Source organism: Aquarana catesbeiana, linkage group LG08 (assembly GCF_042186555.1).
Source record: "Aquarana catesbeiana isolate 2022-GZ linkage group LG08, ASM4218655v1, whole genome shotgun sequence".
Taxonomy (NCBI): domain Eukaryota; kingdom Metazoa; phylum Chordata; class Amphibia; order Anura; family Ranidae; genus Aquarana; species Aquarana catesbeiana.
Genome location: NC_133331.1, coordinates 116,763,766 through 116,786,312, shown reverse-complemented (window position 1 = coordinate 116,786,312; position 22,547 = coordinate 116,763,766). Strand labels below are relative to the sequence as shown.

General features: G+C 43.0%; 1 protein-coding gene across 1 annotated transcript in view; it reads left to right on the top strand.

Annotated features, from left to right (window-relative positions):
* Positions 1-22,547, top strand: part of PCDH15 (protocadherin related 15) — a 2,079,434-nt gene that overhangs the window by 1,870,052 nt on the left and 186,835 nt on the right. The window contains exon 29 of the mRNA XM_073596339.1: positions 5,142-5,230. Within this exon, the coding sequence (XP_073452440.1) occupies positions 5,142-5,230 (89 nt within the window). The remainder of the gene's footprint in view (positions 1-5,141; positions 5,231-22,547) is intronic.

Below are 22,547 nucleotides of genomic sequence, written 5' to 3'. Positions count from 1 at the left end.
AGCACTACCTGCAATTCTTTGAGTCACTGACCCGGGGCATCATGAATGCAGATCAGGTCAATGATAACATCCTTTAAAGAGCTTGTGAACTCTGTGAAAAAAAAAAACCCTGTAAGACAAAGGCATAATGAGCTAGTATGCATCACATACTAGCTCATTATGAAATACTTGCCTTCGAACTAAGCCTTCCTGCGGCGCACGCACACCACTGAGATGGCTGACATCTTTCCCAGAGTTTCTTCCTGGTTTGTGTGCTGTGAGTGGCCAGAGCCAGGATGACGCCACTTCCGTGCATGCGCGCGAGAATGGCAGTTCACGGCACAGGGCTCTGAAGCACCCATGGCTGTTCCTTCAGAGCGCATGCACCAGTGATTTCACTGGCTGCTTGTAATGTAAATATCTTCTAAATGGTACATGTTTAGGAGATATTTACACTCGTTTAGGATATATCTACACTACCTATAGGTAAACCTTATTATAGGCTTACCTATAGCTAAATGTTAGCAGAGGAAGTTTACTTCCTCTTTAACACTTTAACACAACCTTGTTGATTCCTTAGCACAGCTCCTTATAAAAGGGGAAGAAGAATACAGTACACATTATCGATGAAGTGTTCAATGGGAAGAACCACAAAAGCCCTCAGGGGACATGTTATCTCTCACACATAGAAGCTTTATAGAAGCAACACCCAGAGCTCTGCAAGAGTGAAAAATTTCACCACACAACCTGCAAAAAAAGTGACTATTCCTCATTTTTGCAGGGTGCTTTCATTTTAATTTTCTTCAAGGAATCAACAGTCACTTTAAGCTGATATGTTCTAGCTTTTGAAAATAAAATTGTCTTACTGCAAATGTAGATTAACTTTCAAAACAATATAGAAGGTAACTTATAAGTATTCACAAAAGTGTCCAGGAGTTTATCAGACACATGAACTTATGCCAATGAAAGTAATCTTCACTGAAATCTATGCTAAATTGATTATTATTATTATATTGTTATACATGATTTATATAGCCAACAGTTTGCACAGCGCTTAACAAAATAAAAGCAGACATTACAGTTACATTACACTTTGGTACAAGAGGAATCAGAGGGCCCTGCTCATTAAAGCTTACAATCTAAAAATGGAGTGTCAATTGATACAAAAGGCAATAGCTGTGGGGGGTGAGCTGATGGAGGAAGTAAAACAGTGTATTAGTTAGAAGCGGGATAGGCTTCTTTAAAGAGAAGGGTTTTCAGGGATCATCTAAAGATGGAATGGTTAGGGGACAGTTGGACAGATTGGGGTAGGGAGTTCAAAAAGGATGGGAAAAATCCTGGAGGCGAGCATGAGAGGAGGTGACAAGGGAGCTAGAGAGCAAGAGGTCTTGGGAGGACCAAAGAGAGCGGCATTGTTGGTATTTTGGGACTAGGTTAGTGATGTAGCTGGGGGCAGAGTTATGGATGGCTTTGTAAATAATTTGTTAGTACTTTGAATTGTATTTGGTGGGTGAGTGGAAGCCAATGGAGGGATTAGCAGAGAGGGGTGGAGGACATTAAATGGTTGGTAAGGTGGATGAGTCTTCAATATGGTCTGAAAGGGGGATAGACTATGTAAAGGTAATCCAAACAGGAGGGAATTGCAGTAGTCGAGGCGAGAGTTAACCAGGGAGTGAATTAGAAACTTTGTGGAGTCATTAGTTAAAAAGGGGCATATTCTGGAAATGTTGCAGAGGCTAAGGCGGCATGATTTGGACAGGGATTGTATGTGGGCCTAAAAGGACAGTTTGAGAGAGTCTAAGGTTACCCCTAGCACCTTGGCAGGTGGGGACGGACTGATAGATGTGCCATTGACCTGAACAGAGAAGTCAGGGGAAGGGACACGTGGGGGGAGGAAATATTAAGAGCTTGGTTTTAGAAAGATTCAGTTTGAGGAAGTGGTTTGTCATTCAGGCTGATATGTGTGTTAGTAAATCAGTGATGCGTGAGGAGATTGATGAGGTGAGCTGAGGGGCAGAGAGATAGATTTGGGTGTCATCAACATATAAATGGTAGTGGAAGCCATGGGAGGCTATCAGCTGACCCAGGGAGGACATGTAGATCGAAAATAGTAGAGGTCCAAGGACAGAACCTTGGGGGACCCCAACAGTAAGAGGAGTTGGAGAGGAAGAAGTGGAGTTGTAAGTGACACTGAAGGTGCGATGAGATAGGTAAGATCCGAACCAATGGAGAGCACAGCCATGGAGACCAAGCAAATTGAGGTTTTTTAGGAGGGGGGGTGGTCAACTCTATCAAAGGCAGTGGAAAGGTCCAAGAGTAAGAGTACGGAATAATGGCCGTTGGTTTTGGCTGTTAGGAAGTCGTTTGTGAGTTTTAGGAGGGCAGTTTCTGTGGTGTGCTGTGGGCAAAATCCACACTGAAGGGGATCAAGAAGCTTATTCTCAATGAGGTGGTCACTCAGTCGGTTGTAGACTAAATGTTCAAGGAGTTTGGAGGCAAAAGGGAGTAAAGAGATGGGTCTTAGGTTGCTAAGATTGGTGGGGTCTAGTGAGGCCTTTTTTGGTATGGGAGTGACTAGCGCATGTTTTAAAGGGTTGGGGGAAGATGCCTGTAGAGAGTGAGAAGTTGAAGATATGAGTTAAAGAGTGTAGGATAGAGCAAGATGATGACCATAGTATTTGAGAAGGAACAGGGTCCAGGGGGCAGGAGGTTAGGTGGGTGTTAGAAAAAAGTTTAGTGACTTCCTCTATAGTAGCTGGGTTAAAAGAGGGAAATATTCATTGTGCAGGAGGACTAGGAGTGTAAAGTGAGGGAGATATTTGTAGACTGGTGAGCTTGAGACAAATTGTCTCAGTCTTATTTTTGGAGTGATTAGCAATCTCCTGGGCAGTGAGTAAGTTAGTGGGTGGAGGTAGTGGAGGACGAAGTAAAGTGGTAAAGGTAGAAAAGAGTTGACGGGGACTGCCTGAGAGGATGTTAATGAGAGTAATAAAGTAGGTCTATTTGGCAGTGTGGAGGCAGGAATAGTATTTTTGAAGGGGAGATTTATATTGGCTGAAATCTTGATGTAACTTAGTCTTATGCCACAGATGCTCAAGAGCACAGCTAAGTTTTTTGAGGCTGCTGGCATTGTCTGTTTGCAAAGGTTGTAGAGGTCAGGGCCTGATTCTGTCCATAGTGAGGGGGACCACGGTATCCAGGGTGGATGACAGAGAACTGTTGTAGACAGAAGAGGCCAAGTTGGGGCAGGACAAGGATGAGATTTTGTCATAGAGACAATCTGTAGCAGAAAAAGAAGAGAAGGGATAAGATGGTGAAGGTTTCTACGGGTAATAGTTTGGTAGTTGGAAGGCAAGGAGGAGGAAGATAAGGAGAGAGTGAAACTAATAAGGTGGCGATCAGAGAGAGGAAAAGGAATATTGTGTGGAGTGCATAGGTAGGAGAATATGAGGTCAAGGCAGTTACCAACAGAGTGAGTAGAAGCATGTGTCCATTGTTTAAGGTCAAAAAGAGGAGGTTAGGCTCAGCAGCTTAGAAGTAGCGGAAGTGTTAAGATTAACAGGGATGTTGAAGTCATCAAGAATGATTATTGGAATTTCAGAAGAGAGAAAGTAGGGTAGCCAGGCAGAGAAGTTGCCAAGGAAGCTTAATACTGGCCCAGGGGGGCCGATAGATCACAGCAATTCTCAATGAAACTGGAGAAAATAGACAAATACAGTGAGCTTCAAGTGAGGAGAGGGACAGAGAGGGGGGGCAGATGAAGAACCTGAAAAGTGCTTTGAGGGGATAGAAGGATTCCAACACCACCTCCTTTCTGTCCACTAGATCTGGGAGAGTGAGTCCACAGGAAGCCACTACAGGAGAGAGCAGCAGGAGTAGGAAAGTCAAATTCTTGAAGCCAGGTCTCAGTAATTTCAAGTAGGTTCAGGGAGTTTATGATAAATAGGTCATGGACAGTGGTGAGCAGGCATTCCAAAGGGCATAGGAGAAGGGGAGGCTGGTTCTATGCAGAAGAGGAATGGAAATGAGATTGTGTGGATTGCGCCATTGATGCCATTTAACAGAAGGTAAACAAGACATTCATTTTAAAAAGAAAAGTGCTGCATGACAACATATTCATATAACATTAACCTAACTAATTGAGCTGATAATAAACCTCTAAAGAGTTAAATGCTTTGGGGTTGATTTATTAAAGACAAAGAGGCTGCTCTGTGAATTTTCTCTTGCCCCACTATCCCTTGTCAAAGAAACTAGGGAAATAGGAGTTTATGTTAGAATAAGTTGCATTAAGCAAAGCATGGTGCCGTTAAGATGGCTACTAAAATTGCACCTAACCTTGTTCCTATTTTTTGACTGTATATATTTAAAAATGTATATTGCTTTTTCATAATAATAGGGGCACCACACTAAACACAGGGTGTTGTGTATCCCAAAGCTCCCATTGGAAATAACTAGATAAAACAAAAGTTAGCTGTAATTTGAATTGATGTTCTAAATGCTAAAAATCAGTGACCTGGGCTGACCTTTCCTAACACATTAAAATGCACTACATCAGTGATGGCGAACCTTGGCACCCCAGATGTTTTGGAACTACATTTCCCATGATGCTCATCTACACTGCAGAGTGCATGAGCATCATGGGAAATGTAGTTCCAAAACATCTGGGGTGCCAAGGTTCGCCATCACTGCACTACATCCTTCACAGCTGAATTCTCTACATGATTATGTCTTCTATGACCTGACAGGTCCGCTTCAGGTTTAAGAGCATACAGGTTTGCGTTATGGCTTAGGTGAACAATTTATACATGGTAATAAATATATGTCTTTAGTACCTATAAACAGTGTGTGTTTTTGCTTGTATTGCAAGATCTAAATATGAAAAAAGTTCCATAAAAGAAACCTAATTTTCTTCTAAACTAAACAAACATAAGCAAAACAGGTTACATTTAAAAGCAACAGTTTATGGAGCAGATCACACTTCCAGCACTTGTGTTTGCTAAAAGAAAATTAAGGCTTCCAAGCTCCTACAGCTTTTAGTGCAAATAAGTAATTATTAGGTTATATTGCCTACTATGGAGATGAGAAAACATTTATTAAATTTTATACTAATAACATAGATGACCTTCGAGTTCTAATGGATGTTCTTGTCTATATATTTTCAGGTTTCTGTGGTTAATCAGCTGGATATGCAAGTTATTGTCTCTAATGTCCCTCCTACAGTCGTGGAACAAAATATAGATGATCTTATTAGGTAATGAAGACTCTTCTTTATTTATTATATTTGCAATGAAAATAGGCCTTCACTGGTAAAAATACTGAATTACGTAGACATCAAAGAAATTCTTACACAGTATCTCACTGTATATTTGTATATTAAACCCTTTCATGACTAAGCCTATTTTTGAAAATTGGTGTTTACAAGTTAAAATCCATATTTTTTGCTAGAAAATTACTTAGAGCCCCCAAATATTATATATATATTTTTTAGCAGAGAATCTAGAGAATAAAATGGCGATTGTTGCAATATTTTATATCACACGGTATTTGTGCAGTGTTGTTTTAAACACAACTTTTTGGGAAAAGGGACACTTTCATGAATTTAAAAAAACAAACAAACCGTAAAGTTACCCCAATTTTTTTGTGTTATGTGAAAGATGATGTTATGCCGAGTAAATAGATAAAAATGTCACGATTTATAATTGCATGCACTCGTGGAATGGCGACAAACTACGGTACCTAAAAATCTCCATAGGCGACATTTTACATTTTTTTTTACGGTTACCAGGTTAGAGTTACAGAGGAGTTCTAGTGCTAGAATTATTGCTCTCGCTCTGACGATCGCGGCGATACCTCACATGTGTGATTTGAACACCGTTTACATATGCGAGTGCGACTTCTGTATGCGTTTTCTTTGCTGCGCGAGCCCGCAGGGACGGGGGAGAAACTTTTTTTTTAATTTATTTTATTTATTTTTTGATCACTTTTATTGCTGTCAGAAGGAATGCAAACATCCCTTGTGACAGTAATAGGTGGTGACAGGTACTCTTTATGGAGGGATCGGGGGTCTAAAAGACCCCTCCTTTGCACTTCAAAGTATTCAGATCACCGTTTTCGGTGATTCTGAATACTGTATATTTTTTTAAAACCGGCGCCATTGGCAACCGAGTAAACGGGAAGTGACTTCATGATGTTGCTTCTGTGTTTACTATTAGAAGGCTGGAATGAAGCCACTCACGGCTTCGTTCCAGTCTGTCCCTAGCCGCCAAAGGCGGCGGATTGGCCATCGGGCCCGGTAAGGGCGGCGGGAAGCGGCTCGGTAAGAGCGGCGGGAAGCGGCGGGAGGGATGGACGTCCCCTCCCGCTCCTCCGGTATAACAGCCGAGCGGCTTTTAGTACCGGGATGATGCCTGCAGCTGCGGGCATCATCCCAGTATAACCCCCGAAAGCCGAGTACACACATCTGCGTATGCTCGGCGGGTAGGGGTTATTGTAAAACTAGAGAACATGTTACCTCGTGCAACCATGCTGGAAAAAAATCTGTATTTTTAATGTAGTGGTTAACAGAGAGATCACTGTATTTTCTTGGTTAATGACATGAACTGTTCTGAGACTTCCAGTGCTTGTTACAGCTGTTGTATGTGCTGCAGATACTAAATTTGATAACACTGTCATAAACTCCAAGTGTATGTAGTGGGTTACTTGGAAGGCATGTCACAATTTTGCTGTATTTGCCTAGTGTTGTTTAATTATTATTATTATTATTATAGAGGATTTATATAGCGCCGACAGTTTACGCATCGCTTTACAACATTAGGGCAGACAGTACAATTACAATACAATTCAATACAGGAGGAATCAGAGGGCCCTGCTTGTTAGAGCTTACAAACTAGGAGGGAGGGTCAAGTTATACATAAGGGTAATAGCTGTGGGGGATGAGCTAATGGAGAAAATAGTGCAGTTGTTAGATGGAGGCAGGATAGGCTTCTCTGAAGAGGAAAGTTTTCAGGGATCACCTAAAAGTGGATAAATTTGGAGACAGTCTGAGGGATTGGGGTAGGGAATTCCAGAGGATGGGCGAGGCTCGGGAGAAGTCCTGGAGGCGGATATGGGAGGAGGTGATGAGGGAGCTAGAGAGCAGGAGGTCTTGGGAGGAACGGAGATGGTGATTAGGTTGGCAGTTTGAGACTAGGTTAGTGATGTAGCTGGGGGCAGAGTTGTGGATGGCTTTGTAACTTATTGTTAGTATTTTGAATTTAATTTGTTGGGACGAGTGGTAGCCAATGGAGGGATTGGCAGAGAGGGGTAGCAGACACTGAGCAGTTTGTAAGGTGGATGAGTCTGGCAGCCGCATTCATGATGGACTGAAGGGGGGATAGTCTATTTAAAAGTAAGCCAACGAGGAGTGAGTTGCAGAAGTCAAGGCGAGAGATAACCAGGGAGTGAATCAGGAGCTTTGTGGTTTCACTGGTTAGAAAGGGATGTTTAGAGATGTTGAGGAGGTTGAGGCGGCAAGCTTTGGAAAGTGATTGGATGTGGGGCCGAAAGGAGAGTTCAGAATCCAGGATAACACCTAGCACCCTGACATGTGGGGACGGGTGGATGGTTTTGCCATTGCTCTTGACAGAGAAGTCAGGGGAAGAGGCACATGGGGGAGGAAATATTATAAGATTTGGACAAGTTGAGTTTGAGGAAGTGGTGTGACATCCATACAGATATGTCGGTTAGTAAGTTAGTGATGCGTGAGGAGACTGATGGAGTGAGTTGAGGGGTGGAGAGATAGATTTGTGTGTCATCAGCATAGAAATGATATTGAAAGCCGTGAGAGGTTATCAACTGACCCAGGGAAGAGGTGTAGATTGAAAATAAAAGAGGTCCAAGAACAGAACCTTGGGGGACCCCGACAGAGAAGGGAAGAGGAGTGGAGGAAGTAGAATTATAAGTGACATCGAAGGTGCATTGGGATAGGTATGATGAGAGCCACTGAAGAGCACAGTCGCGGAGACTGAGGGAGTAAAGTTTTTTGAGGAGGAGGGGGTGGTCAACCATGTCAAAGGCAGCTGAGAGATCCAGAAGTAGGAGTACAGAATAGTGTCTGTTGGTTTTTGCAGTTAGTAGGTCATTTGTGAGTTTTAAAAGAGCAGTTTCTGTGGAGTGTTGAGGGTGAAATCCAGATTGAAGGGGAACAAGGAGATAGGGCGTAGCTTGTTAAGATTGGTAGGGTCCAAGGATGGCTTTTTGAGTATGGGGGTGACCAGTGCATGTTTTAGAGCATCGGGGAAGATGCCAGAGGTGAGGGAGAGATTGAAGATGTGGGTTAGAGAGTGTAGGATGGGGTCAGAGGGTGATCGTAGCATTTGAGAGGGAATAGGGTCCAGGGGGCAGGTGGTTAGGTGGGCGAGAGAAAGGAGTTTAGCAACTTCGTCTGTAGTAGCAGATTTGAATAGGGGGAGTGTCAGTTGTACCTGTTGACATGGGGTCTTAGCTGGGGGAGATACCTGTAGAATGGAGATTTCATTACGGATTGTATCAATCTTGTTTTTGAACTGATTAGCGATTTCCTGGGCAGTGAGTAAGTCAGTGGGTGGAGGCAGTGGAGGACAAAGTAGAGAGTTGAAGGTAGAGAGGAGTTTACGGGGATTGGATGAGAAGGTGTTAATAAGAGCTGTAAAATAGGTTTGCTTGGCAGTGTGGAGGAAAGAATAGTATTTTTGGAGGGCAGATTTGTATTGGTTGAAGTCTTTGAGAGACTTAGTCTTGTGCCACAGATGCTCAAGAGCGCGACTGCGTTTTTTGAGAATTTTAGTGTCATCTGTTTGCCAGGGTTGTAGGGGTCGAGGCCTGATTCTGCGTGTAGCGAGGGGAGCGAGCTTGTCCAGGGTGGAGGACAGAGATTTATTGTAGATGGAGGTGGCTTGGTTGGGGCAGGACAGGGGAGAGATTTTGTCATAGAGGTGGTCAGTAGCAGAATAGAAGAGAGAGGAGTTGAAGTTGCAAAAGTTTCTAAGGGTGATAGTTAGGCGATTGGAGGGAAAGGTGGTGGAAGACAGGGGGAGAGAGAAACTAATAAGGTGGTGGTCGGAGAGAGGAAAAGGATTGTTTGAGAAGTTGCATGGAGTGCATAGGTAGGAGAATACAAGGTCAAGGGTGTTGCCATCAGAGTGAGTAGAAGCCTGTACCCATTGCTTCAGGTCAAATGAAGAGGTTAGACTAAGAAGTTTAGAAGTAGCAGGAGTGTTTGTATTAGCAGGGATGTTGAAATCACCGAGAAGGATTGTGGGAATATCCGAAGAGAGAAAGTAGGGTAGCCAAGCAGAAAACTCATCAAGGAAAGTCGATAATGGTCCAGGGGGCCGGTAGATCACAGCAATTCTTAGGGAAGTAGGAGAGAATAGACGTATACAGTGGGCTCCAAATGATGAGAGGGAAAAAGAGGGAGGAGGGTGAATAACCTGGAAGGTGCTCTGGGGGGATAGGAGGAATCCCACTCCACCTCCCTTGCTTCCATTAGGCCTAGGGGAGTGAGTCCAGTGAAGGCCACCCTGGGAGAGTGAAGCAGGAGAAGAGGTGTCATATTCGTGGAGCCAGGTTTCGTTGAGAGCAAGTAGATTAAAGGAATTAGTGACAAAGAGGTCATGAACAGCAGTGAGTTTGTTGCAGACAGAGCGGGCGTTCCAGAGGGCACAAGAGAGAGGGAGGCTGGTGTTGGGAAGAAGAGGAATGGAGACTAAATTGTGTAGATTGCGACTACTGCCAGAGGGTGTAGAGTGATGGTGATGGGTGTGTTGGGCACAGTTAAATAAGGGGGGCCCAGGGTTTGGGGAAATATCTCCAGCGATTAGGAGAAGCAGAAGAGTGAGAGAGGTAATATGAGAATATGATTTGTATGAGGGGACAGGCTTCAGTATCCTGGGGGGTATGTTAGCAAGTGGGCTTAGAGTTAGAAAGAGGTGATGAGTGCAGTAATAGGAGGAGGGGAGAAGTGAGGGTGATATGTACAGATTGTGGGGTGGAGCAGAGGGATGAAGAAAAGAGAGTTTGAGAAGAGAGGCAGCAATTTTGAAAAGGAGGAGAGGTAAAGAGTGCATGTTTCAGAGAAGAAGATGATAAAATTTGGAAATGGGGTCACCTGCAGTCTGTTATAGTTAGCTTTGTGCAAATTGCTGAAGTGGAAGAGCAGAAGTGCCACGTATTTAAAGAACCCCACTTCTTTGGAAGAACCCCTGTATGTGCAGCCCCCTGTATGTGCTCCCCATAAAGGAGGCCTTGTTTTTATACTGTGTGTTGGGTGTGGGTTGAATTTGGCAATTAATCAATTAGGAGGGGATATTAGGAACACAGCTAGCAGGGCATAACTTTCACACCACACTCAAACTGCAAGGGGACTAAAAGGCCAAAATTGTAAAGATAAGCGAACCCATAATTTAGGTAAGACTTAATGGCTAAATAAACATTGAAATAATGTGAGCATGGCTACAGATGGAGTTGAAACAGCGGTGACAAACAGATTTACCAAATATGCATTTGTGCAGTCAGTCAATATTCAGTTTTAAGGTATGTGGAGGTATAAACGCAGGTTTACCAAATATGCATTTGTGCAGTCAGTCAATATTCTGTTTTAAGGTATGTGGAGGTTTAAATGCAGTTTAATGACTTGCATAATCTGTTCACAGAATTACACACGAGCGGAATTTCCGACAGAAAGAGTCCGATGGGAGCTTTTCATCGTATATTCCGATCATGTGTATGCCCCATCAGACTTTTTCCGTCGAAAATTCAGAAAAATTCTGGACGGTCGGAATTTGGTGTGACAATGTATATGCAAGACAGCTTGAGTGGAATTCCGTCGGAACAACCTTCAGAGTTTATTCCAACGGCAAAACCGGTCGTGTGTACAGGGCATTAGATTTGCTAGCTGACAGGGCTTTTCACCCACCTCATCATGTTTAAGCAATAGCTGTACTTTAAAATTCTGCAGAAAATATGCACCTGGGAATAATTAGTTCACGGGTACAAATTAAGGCTTCTACAGATCCTCAGTATAGCTGCCCGTACCTCCCGTGAACTTATCCTTTAAGAGATCATTATCCTTTTTGTCTAACCCCCTTTCCTGCCCCAGATTTATGCTTACAGTACCTCAATCAGATATCCATGGCCTGCAGGAATCCCTAGACCATCCAGCTGAATCCTCTTAAGTCTGTCTATGCCTGTGAAGTTGAATTCCATGGATTTCTATGGAACAGTCTCCCAATACATGCGACTCCTGGTATATAGCTTGATAAAAGTTCCTTGAGGTTTGAGGTTTTGCGTGGGTAAAGCAAGGTACAGGAAGATATCATCCATAGGCTCGATAGATTCGAGAGTACCTTGGTTGTTTTATTTAGGTAGGTACACTTCTGGGGTTGTGGTTACTTTAAGCCAGGAAGATAGGCTACAAGGATAACTGTTCTTTCTGCGAAAGTACTTTACCCATTCTGTAAAGCCCTCTGGGAATTACAAAAAAACTACCATTGCTGTGCCTCGCTTACCTTATTCCTTGCTCTGGCAGGCTCCCTTCATCTATATTACTGGCCCACTGAGACCTCTTCTATAAGATTATCTGGGCAGGGTGTGAGTCCCTGATTGCACCCTTTGTGATGTCATGCAACAATGGGACTGCCAGCATTGAGATGCAGGCAACACTTGTGCATCCCCATGCTGTAAAATTGTGGCCCTGCAGAGAGCATACATATAATTGCTCCATGTGAATGAGGCCTAAGGCAATCAGGCTGAAGCACCAGGAGTTAGCTCACAGTTAGTACTACTCACTGTTATTTTAGAATTTTCTCCACTAAAATTTTTATACAGTAATGGTTAAGACTAAGGGAACTGAGCTCTAGTGTCATCACACTGCAATCAGTGTCCTTAACCTAGGACCGGTGAGTCAGTGTTGACATTCTTGTGTCCTCAATCCAATTCTGGACCAGAATGTGCAGATTTAAAAGCACAGTTTTCTAAACTAATTTTCCTCTGTCCAGGCTCTCTATCAACAGTCTGTCCAATCTATTGTATCTTGTCTTTCACTCCAGCTCCTGGACAGCGAAAAAAAAAATTAGTTGTCAGTCACGTCCCTTGTACACACCTCCACTGCTGTTATGACTCAAATAATCATGGGGGAGTTTTTTAGTTTGAGCTGTATGTCACAGCTGAGTGATATATGAATGACACAGATAACTACTAGGAGCAAACCAAATGTATTTGGGCTTTGTTCAAGGCAGGTTCTATGGTTCAGGATGTTTGGGCTTTGAATCAGAACCCCACAGAAGTCAATAGGGCATAATATTAAAGATCAAGGCCGCATTCTCGACCACCTCCTTTCCTGGTCTATCAGACTACAGGTTCAGATAGGGGTCTGGTATAAATTCTTTGGGGGAGCACCACTTTTTTGTCTTGATTTTTGCATGGAACTCTTCCTAAAAATCGATACAAGACCCAAAGAAATTGGAACATATTTTTTTTTTCTCCTTGGGGTCTCCCTTAAAATTCATAGCAGACTTTAAGGACATCTTTCAGATTTGTACTGTAATACCACTTGGAGAGATATGACTTCACAGAGGGACAGGATGTGCTAGAAACCTGTGTTTATAAGAGTGGCGATGTGTTCAAAGACTAAGTTCACCTTTACTAAAATATTTCATGTTACACCCATATTTAGGGTGTAACATGTGACATGTTACTATGCAGCATTCCCCTTACCCCCCCCCCCATGACTGTAGGAGGGGGTTCTTCTCACATTTTAAAAACAGCTCAGCTATGCGGGGCTCTGCCTGCACAGACACATCATCCATTTTCAGAGATCAGTTATTGTATGAACTACAATTCCCATCTGCCAATGTGACAAATAGCTTGTAGTTCTCAATACATTACAAGTACACTGATTAGCATCCTCATAGTTCACTGACACTTCCTGTAGCTCAATAACTGTCTGACCATTTGGAGGTATGTACAGAGAGCTGTCAGGAGTGTCTTCAGGAGCCTGCCATTGCACACGCGAGCCACTAATGACAGGTACAATGCTTCATAATGGTTTGTAAAAAATGTACTTTTTTTAACCTGTTAAATTATGTACATTTTTTAGCCTTTAAACTGTTGTTGGATTTAATTGTTATCTTTGGCTTTCTGTACCCCTGCCCATGCATCCGAGCTAAAAGTGACACAAGTTTAAATCATCTTTATTCAAAACTAAACAAAAATGTGTCCTCTGGTGTTAAGCTTTATTTTTTACTTTGTGACCCTTTTATTTGATATCAAGATGTTACCTTTAATTTTTCTCTCTCTCTACAATTGATTTCTGGCAGAGTATATTGCTTGCTGCATTTTTTCTCACTAATCTAGCTATTTACCCAAAACAACTGCTGATAATTATGGCACACCAGTAATGAATTATTGAACACGCCAGAAATCAGAGGCGGGCGCTTACAAAATCTATGTAGACTGCCTACAAATCTGGTTCTACACTTTACTAAAAAAAGGCTATTAGGAAAATCACATGTCACACAAATGAAAAAAAAAAGTGAATTATAAAACAGGCACTTACAAAGTATCATGTATCCAGAATGAGCTGTTTTTTTTTGACTGGTCTCCAAGTTCTGGCTGTGCATTCCACATAAACGTGGAAAGGCTTGGAGAAAGTGCATGCTGACATTGCATTTGCTTTTTTCCTAGAAAAGGAGCAGCTATTTTTGTTTTGTTTTTTTTCCAGAAAATTGAATCTTTACAACGTACTGAGCAAAAAGAGGGCTTTTGCATTATATTATTAATACATTATATACAAAAAATTGGGTTGCACATTTTTCTAACTTGTAGTCCCCTTTTAATAACAGCCTGATAATTCTCTAAAATTGAGTTTGTCATAAATACATTTTACAACATGCTTACTTTATAAATTCAGCTGCAAACTAAAAAAATAAATATTGGAAAAGTCATGTTGTGAAACCACAGCTCATCAAACATCCTTGGAATTGATTTTATCTGTAAAATAGTCATAATGTATGGTATGCAGTTTACATAAACTCTGCCTCTATCATTTCAAAGTCATGTTGTAAACCTTGAGAGCATTTTACACTTACATCAGAGGAAAATGCTGAAGTTGTTGCTGATCATTCTAGTGTGTAGTATTATTTATTAGTATACATTAGTGCAATTGAAGCATCCTGCAAGATATGAGATGATATAAAGACTATGGTACACTGAGTAATGGCTGGCTTGCATTTAAATCTATTACACAACATGATCCTTTTAATTATTTTTTGTAAGTTATCATACAATTGAATCAGTGCATCATGCTTTCCTTCTAAGGGGATGTATTTTCTCTCTACTCTTAAGGCCAAAGATGTTACCAGCCTCCCCTTATGTCAGTGTGCATAGTTTTCATATCTCTTAATTACTATAATAATGTCCCATGGAAAATACTATCGTACCATCATCAATATTTAACTTTTTGCAAAGTTTTCTAGAAAACTACCTGCTCTGATAACTGGCAATAAGAGCTAAGAATGGAGGTGAGCAAAGTTTCCTTATGTTTAGATAATACTGTCTAATATGTCATGTAAACTTTGCATTTACATGAAGTGAGATTTGTGATTTCCCAGTATACATTAACCTTTTAACTGTAGGCTTAATAAAAGCTGTTGCTTCAAGAAGCGCATAACCTTGTCCAGTCTAAATAATTTGTGTTTTCTTATACACGTGCTTAATTGATTCTTTTCTTACAACTGAATTAAAACAGGAGAACAGAAAATAAACTTGTGAATTCACTTTTCACACCTTAATTATATACCTCTTTTTAATCTTTTCAAAACAATTTCTGTTAACTACAATCTGTAAAGAGACGGGATCAGAGTAATTAATAAAGATTTGCTCAAAATTAATTTGTGTGAGTGTACAATGTTATTAGGCATAATTGATGTTGTAGCCCTTATAAGTTTCTCTTCACAAACAAGCACAAAACAAGCACAATTGCTCAAAGTGAGTTTCTATTCTATTTATTTTTCATTACAGTGTACTTTTAAAGATAGAGATATGTGCTGGGTGAATGTTTTTTATTGATTTAGTATTATGCTAATTATTATAGAAATGTCCTATACTTAGTGGCATCTAGTGGTCAAATGCAATACTTTCCATTTGAAATCAATAAGCATTTGTTCAGAACTGAAAATAGCCTAATGACATTTGTTTTTGCCCTATTCACACAGAACTAATGAATATGCATGGTTTCAGGGTGAATTGTTATGCAATTTTTTTTGTTTTTTTTAATAAATACACGCAGTAGTGTCTTAAAGGTTATCTGGCTAATAACATACTTCCTGTCTTAGGGTGTGTATTATATCTATCAGTACACTGTATTTTAGGCAGTACTTGCTTTGACATGTGTTAACAAACAAACTCTGTGCTGTGAATGGTCACAATATAATAAAACTATGTGAGTAAATAGGTACGTGGCACTAACTAAAAAAAAATAATAAATAAGTAAACAAAAATAAGTGTGATAAACACACTTAACACTTCCAGGACTGTGCTAATGGTGATGTGCTAAATTGATCAGGTTCTAATAATCCAATAGATATCACCATCCGTGGTGCGCCACTCATTTCCCCCAGTGGCGCACCATGGATGGTGATATTTATTGGATGAAGTGGACAACATATGCAATATTGATTACCATATTGATTTGCATATGTTGGGGCATATATATTTTTTGGATATGCCATATGGACACTTTTCATTATGTATGGGTGTTTTATGTTGATCATTTCACAATGGTAAAATGTAGGAGTTTTGTAGATTTAGTGTGCTACTGTGGAATTATTTGTCTCTCTCTCTTTTTTTTACATTGACATTTGTTTCACCTCACTTGAGTGTTGAATTGTAAATCTGTTAAATTGCTGCACATTCTCACTGGCAAGTTGTACACTTGCAGTGCACTTGAAGCACAATTTCTAGTTGACACTTTTCCAATTAGTAGCAAATTTGTGTGGAAAGTCTCTAGCAAGAGCAAAGTTGCAGTGGTGAGTCTACAGCAAGAGCTCTGCAAGTCTACAGCATGAAAATTCAGCCACAGTGACCCCTGTAGTGGGATGACTATTGCACAACATAACTAAACAAGAACTTGCAGCAGACTTGCAGAATGTTTGCAAAGAAAGTTGATCTGGAGTCATGCAATGCAGACTTGCTGCAATTGTGCAACAAACTTGCAAGTCTAGCAAAAGTAATTTTCAAGTAATTTTCAAACTTGCAGAGCAATTGCTTGCTATCTGGGAACTAGCCTTTGCAGCAAGGAGCACATAGAAGGGCCCCCCACTTAAGTAAAAAAAAAACAAAAGTTCCCAGCTCACTCACCAACTAGCCTGCAAAAAAACTAAATTGACCCTGTCTAACAGGTCACATTAAAAACAAGGGATTTAATTGCACATATTTGCAAACATATGTGCAAGCCACAGTGGCCACATCAAGGCACTCCAGTTTAATACGGTCCTGACTCTATAATTTTTAGAGTCTCCCAAATTGAAACACATATATAGCAGTTGGATACATTAAGGGCAGTTTGCCCACCCCTCCTTAAAGGGGACACACGGGACACCCAGCAAGGGCTTAGTGGCAGCTGAAGGTATCCCTTGTGTGCCAATTCACAAACTGTGCAAACAAATGTTAACCACCCCAACCTATAACTAGCCTTTGAGGCAAGCATTTATAGAAGGGCAATGCACATCAAAAATAAACAAAATTTTCCAGCTCACTCACCAGCTAGCCTGAAACAAAAACAAATTGACCCTGTCTAACAGATTGTCTGGAGGGAGCCCGCCCCTCATTAAAGGTATAGGGATACACAGGACAGTCGCAAGGGCACAATAGCAGCTGAAGGTATCCCATGTGTGCCAGCACCAATTCACAAACTGTGTGCTAGGAGGGGAAATTTGGGGGGTGAGGGGGGTACTGAGGGTAAGATTTGTTCTAGGAGAGGAAAATTGAAAGCCAACCAAACCTATAACTAGCCCAGGGTTCAAAATTTTAAGTCCTGAGTAGGGATGAGCCGAACACCCCCCTGTTCGGTTCGCACCAGAACATGCGAACAGGAAAAAAGTTCGTTCGAACATGCGAACACCGTTAAAGTCTATGGGACACGAACATGAATAATCAAAAGTGCTCATTTTCAAGGCTTATATGCAAGTTATTGTCATAAAAAGTGTTTGGGGACCTGGGTCCTGCCCCAGGGGACATGGATCAATGCAAAAAAAAGTTTTAAAAACGGCCGTTTTTTCAGGAGCAGTGATTTTAATAATGCTTAAAGTCAAACAATAAAAGTGTAATATCCCTTTAAATTTCGTACCTGGGGGGTGTCTATAGTGTGCCTGTAAAGGGGCGCATGTTTCCTGTGTTTAGAACAGTCTGACAGCAAAATGACATTTTGAAGGAAAAAACTCATTTAAAACTACCCGCGGCTATTGCATTGCCGACAATACACATAGAAGTTCATTGATAAAAACGGCATGGGAATTCCCCAAAGGGGAACCCCGAACCAAAATTAAAAAAAAAAAATGACGTGGGGGTCCCCCTAAATTCCATACCAGGCCCTTCAGGTCTGGTATGGATATTAAGGGGAACCCCGGCCAAAATTTAAAAAAAAAAATTACGTGGGGTTCCCCCTAAATTCCATACCAGACCCTTCAGGTCTGGTATGGATTTTAAGGGGAACCCCACGCCAAAAAAAAAAAAACGGCGTGGGGTCCCCCCAAAAATCCATACCAGACCCTTATCCGAGCACGCAACCTGGCAGGCCGCAGGAAAAGAGGGGGGGACGAGAGTGCGGCCCCCCCTCCCTCCTGAACCGTACCAGGCCACATGCCCTCAACATTGGGAGGGTGCTTTGGGGTAGCCCCCCAAAACACCTTGTCCCCATGTTGATGAGGACAAGGGCCTCATCCCCACAACCCTGGCCGGTGGTTGTGGGGGTCTGCGGGCGGGGGGCTTATCGGAATCTGGAAGCCCCCTTTAACAAGGTGACCCCCAGATCCCGGCCCCCCCCTGTGTGAAATGGTAAGGGGGTACATAAGTACCCCTACCATTTCACGAAAAAAGTGTCAAAAATGTTAAAAATGACAAGAGACAGTTTTTGACAATTCCTTTATTTAAATGCTTCTTCTTTCTTCTATCTTCCTTCATCTTCTGGTTCTTCTGGCTCTTCTGGTTCTTCTGGTTCTTCCTCCGGCGTTCTCGTCCAGCATCTCCTCCGCGGCGTCTTCTGTCTTCTTCTCCTCGGGTCGCTCCGCACCCATGGCATGGGGGGTAGGCTCCCGCTCTTCTCTTCTTCTCTTCTTCTTTTCTTCTTTTCTTCTTTTCTTCTCTTCTTCTCTTCTTCTTCATTTTCTTCTCCGGGCCGCTCCGCAATCCATGCTGGCATGGAGGGAGGCTCCCGCTGTGTGACGGCGCTCCTCGTCTGACAGTTCTTAAATAATGGGGGGGCGGGGCCACCCGGTGACCCCGCCCCCCTCTGACGCACGGTGACTTGACGGGACTTCCCTGTGGCATTCCCCGTGATGTCACAGGGAAGTCCCGTCAAGTCACCGTGCGTCAGAGGGGGGCGGGGTCACCGGGTGGCCCCGCCCCCCCCGTTATTTAAGAACTGTCAGACGAGGAGCGCCGTCACACAGCGGGAGCCTCCCTCCATGCCAGCATGGATTGCGGAGCGGCCCGGAGAAGAAAATGAAGAAGAAGAGAAGAAGAGAAGAAAAGAAGAAAAGAAGAAAAGAAGAAGAGAAGAAGAGAAGAGCGGGAGCCTCCCCCCCATGCCATGGGTGCGGAGCGGCCCGAGGAGAAGAAGACAGAAGACGCCACGGAGGAGATGCTGGACGAGAACGCCGGAGGAAGAACCAGAAGAACCAGAAGAGCCAGAAGAACCAGAAGATGAAGGAAGATAGAAGAAAGAAGAAGCATTTAAATAAAGGAATTGTCAAAAACTGTCTCTTGTCATTTTTAACATTTTTGACACTTTTTTCGTGAAATGGTAGGGGTACTTATGTACCCCCTTACCATTTCACACAGGGGGGGGGCCGGGATCTGGGGGTCACCTTGTTAAAGGGGGCTTCCAGATTCCGATAAGCCCCCCGCCTGCAGACCCCCACAACCACCGGCCAGGGTTGTGGGGATGAGGCCCTTGTCCTCATCAACATGGGGACAAGGTGTTTTGGGGGGCTACCCCAAAGCACCCTCCCAATGTTGAGGGCATGTGGCCTGGTACGGTTCAGGAGGGAGGGGGGGCCGTACTCTTGTCCCCCCCCTCTTTTCCTGCGGCCTGCCAGGTTGCGTGCTCGGATAAGGGTCTGGTATGGATTTTTGGGGGGACCCCACGCCGTTTTTTTTTTTTTTTTTGGCGCGGGGTTCCCCTTAAAATCCATACCAGACCTGAAGGATCTGGTATGGAATTTAGGGGGAACCCCACGTCATTTTTTTTTTTAAATTTTGGCCGGGGTTCCCATTAATATCCATACCAGACCTGAAGGGCCTGGTATGGAATTTAGGGGGACCCCCACGTCATTTTTTTTTTTTAATTTTGGTTCGGGGTTCCCCTTTGGGGAATTCCCATGCCGTTTTTATCAATGAACTTCTATGTGTATTGTCGGCAATGCAATAGCCGCGGGTAGTTTTAAATGAGTTTTTTCCTTCAAAATGTCATTTTGCTGTCAGACTGTTCTAAACACAGGAAACATGCGCCCCTTTACAGGCACACTATAGACACCCCCCAGGTACGAAATTTAAAGGGATATTACACTTTTATTGATTGACTTTAAGTATTATTAAAATCACTGCTCCTGAAAAAACGGCCGTTTTTAAAACTTTTTTTTGCATTGATCCATGTCCCCTGGGGCAGGACCCAGGTCCCCAAACACTTTTTATGACAATAACTTGCATATTAGCCTTTAAAATTAGCACTTTTGATTTCTCCCATAGACTTTTAAAGGGTGTTCCGCGGCATTCGAATTTGCCGCGAACACCCCAAATTGTTCGCTGTTCGGTGAACTTGCGAACAGCCAATGTTCGAGTCGAACATGAGTTCGACTCGAACTCGAAGCTCATCCCTAGTCCTGAGCTACTAGCCAGGCCTTAAGAGTTGCTTTCCACCAGTTTCCCCACCCAACCCCTACTCTTCCCCATCCCTAATTCCACCCCTAAACAGGCCCCTTTGTAAATGATTGCAACAAATGCCATTGTTAAATTTTTTATGCAGAACTCAGTTACAAAAATACATATAAACAACATCAACTTAATCAGTGCAGTCTCATCAGTGCCCATCAATGCAGCCTATCAGTGCCCTTTATTGCAGCATTTCAGTGCAGCCTTATCAGTGCAGCTTATCAGTGCAGCCTCATCAGCGCCGCCTAATCAGCGTGAAAAAATGCAGCCTATCAATGCCTATCAGCACAGGCTATCATATCATAGGAGCTGATCCAGGAGGCAGGACTTTGTTTGACAGCGGCCAGTGTTTCAGATCCAAGCTGTGTCACAGAAGGAGTTCACCCTTTGTTTGATCCAGCTGGCTCTATTCTTCCTCTCCCTTCCCCACAGTTTCCTGGCTGTTTGCTAGTAGGAGAGTTGGCTCCCATTCAACTTTGCCTGCTGGTGGCTCCCACCCCCCCCTCCAATGTGGCCACACTTGCCCTCAGCTAATTTCCACTTGCCAAATGTGAGCAGGCGAGTGGAAATTTTGAGGGCTTAACGAGCCTTTGCACCAAGGAGCACATGAAAGGGCAACAAACATAAAAAAAAAATGCCCAGCTCATTCACCAGCTAGCCTGCAACAAAATCAAATTGACCCTGTTTAACGGTTCAAAGCAAGGGGTTTAGTTGCACTAACTACACATATTTGCAAATGTCTGCAACTTTTTGTTTTTAATGGGAACTGTAAGGCTGGGTTCACACTTATGTGAAATGGATGCGGGTTTACCCGCATCTAATTCACATGACAGGAGAGTGTGTTCAGCTTGCAATGGAGCTGGTTCACAGACCCCTCCCCACCGGGGCGGCTGCAGTCTGCATTTGGAAAGAGTGCTGTGTGTCTTTGGTTCCGATTCAGGTGCAAATTCAGGCAAAAATGTAGACCTGATTCACATCTAAATTGGTGAAAAGGGATGCATCGGGATCCCCTGCTGTGAGCCACGGCCACATTATGTGTGAACCCAGTCTTATGCCCCGTACACACGGTCGGACTTTGACTTTTGTTCGGACATTCCGACAACAAAATCCTAGGATTTTTTCCGACGGATGTTGGCTCAAACTTGTCTTGCATACACACGGTCACACAAAGTTGTCGGAAAATCCGATGCTTATGTGTGGCAGCAGGTTGGTGGGCGTTAATGCCCAGGTGCTGCACATAGGTGTTATGCACTCCCAGAACACTGACTGAGTTGTCACCAACAGCTCTCAGTCACTGGTAATATCTGTGAGTTGGTGGGTGGGACTCCTGATCATGTGGTTGCTGTGAAAACCAAAAACAGTGGGCACAGGATCAAGAACTCCCCCCTCTACCTCCCATTGTGCAGGTCCCCTTTAAAATGATATTAAACCCTCAGTTTTTAAGCACTTTCAGCAGAGCATGGCTTCCAATACCACCTCTACGCTGACGACACCCAAATCTATTTCTCTACCCCTCAGCTCACTCCCTCTGTCTCCTCGCATATCACTAATTTACTATCAGATATATCAGTCTAGATGTCACACCACTTCCTCAAACTCAATCTATCCAAAACCGAACTTATAATTTTTCCTCCCCCATATGCCCCTTCCCCTGATCTCTCGGTCAAAATCAATGGCACAACTATAAGCCCATCCCCACATGCCAAGGTTCTAGGTGTCGTCCTGAACTCTGAACTTTCCTTCAAGCACCACATCCAATCACTGTCCAAATTCTGCCGCCTCAACCGCCACAACATCTCCAAAATACGCCCCTTTCTAACCAATGACACAACAAAGCTCTTAATTCACTCCCTGGTCATCTCTCACCTCGACTACTGTAACTCCCTTCTCATTGGCTTACCTCTACATAGTCTATCACCTCTTCAATCCATCATGAATGCTGCTGCCAGACTCATCCACCTTACCAATCACTTTGTCTCTGTTACCCTTCTCTGTCAATCCCTCCACTGGCTTCCAGTCGGCCAAAGAATTAAATTCAAAATACTAACAACTACGTACAAAGCCATCCACAATTTAGCCCCCAGCTGCATCACTAGCCTAGTCTCTAAATACCAACCTACTCGTTCTCTTCGTTCCTCTCAAGACCTTCTGCTCTCTAGCTCCCTCATCACCTCCTCCCATGCTCGCCTCCAGGACTTTTCCAAAGCCTTTCCAATCCCATGGAATGTCTTACCCCAATCTGTCCACTTATCTCGTACTCTATTAGCTTTTAGACGATTCCTGAAAACCCTTCTCTTCAGAGAAGCCTACCCTACCCACACCTAACAACTGTTTCTTAATTTTCTCCATCAGCTCACCCCCCACAGTTATTACCTTTTGTTTCCACTTGACCCTCCCTTCTAGAT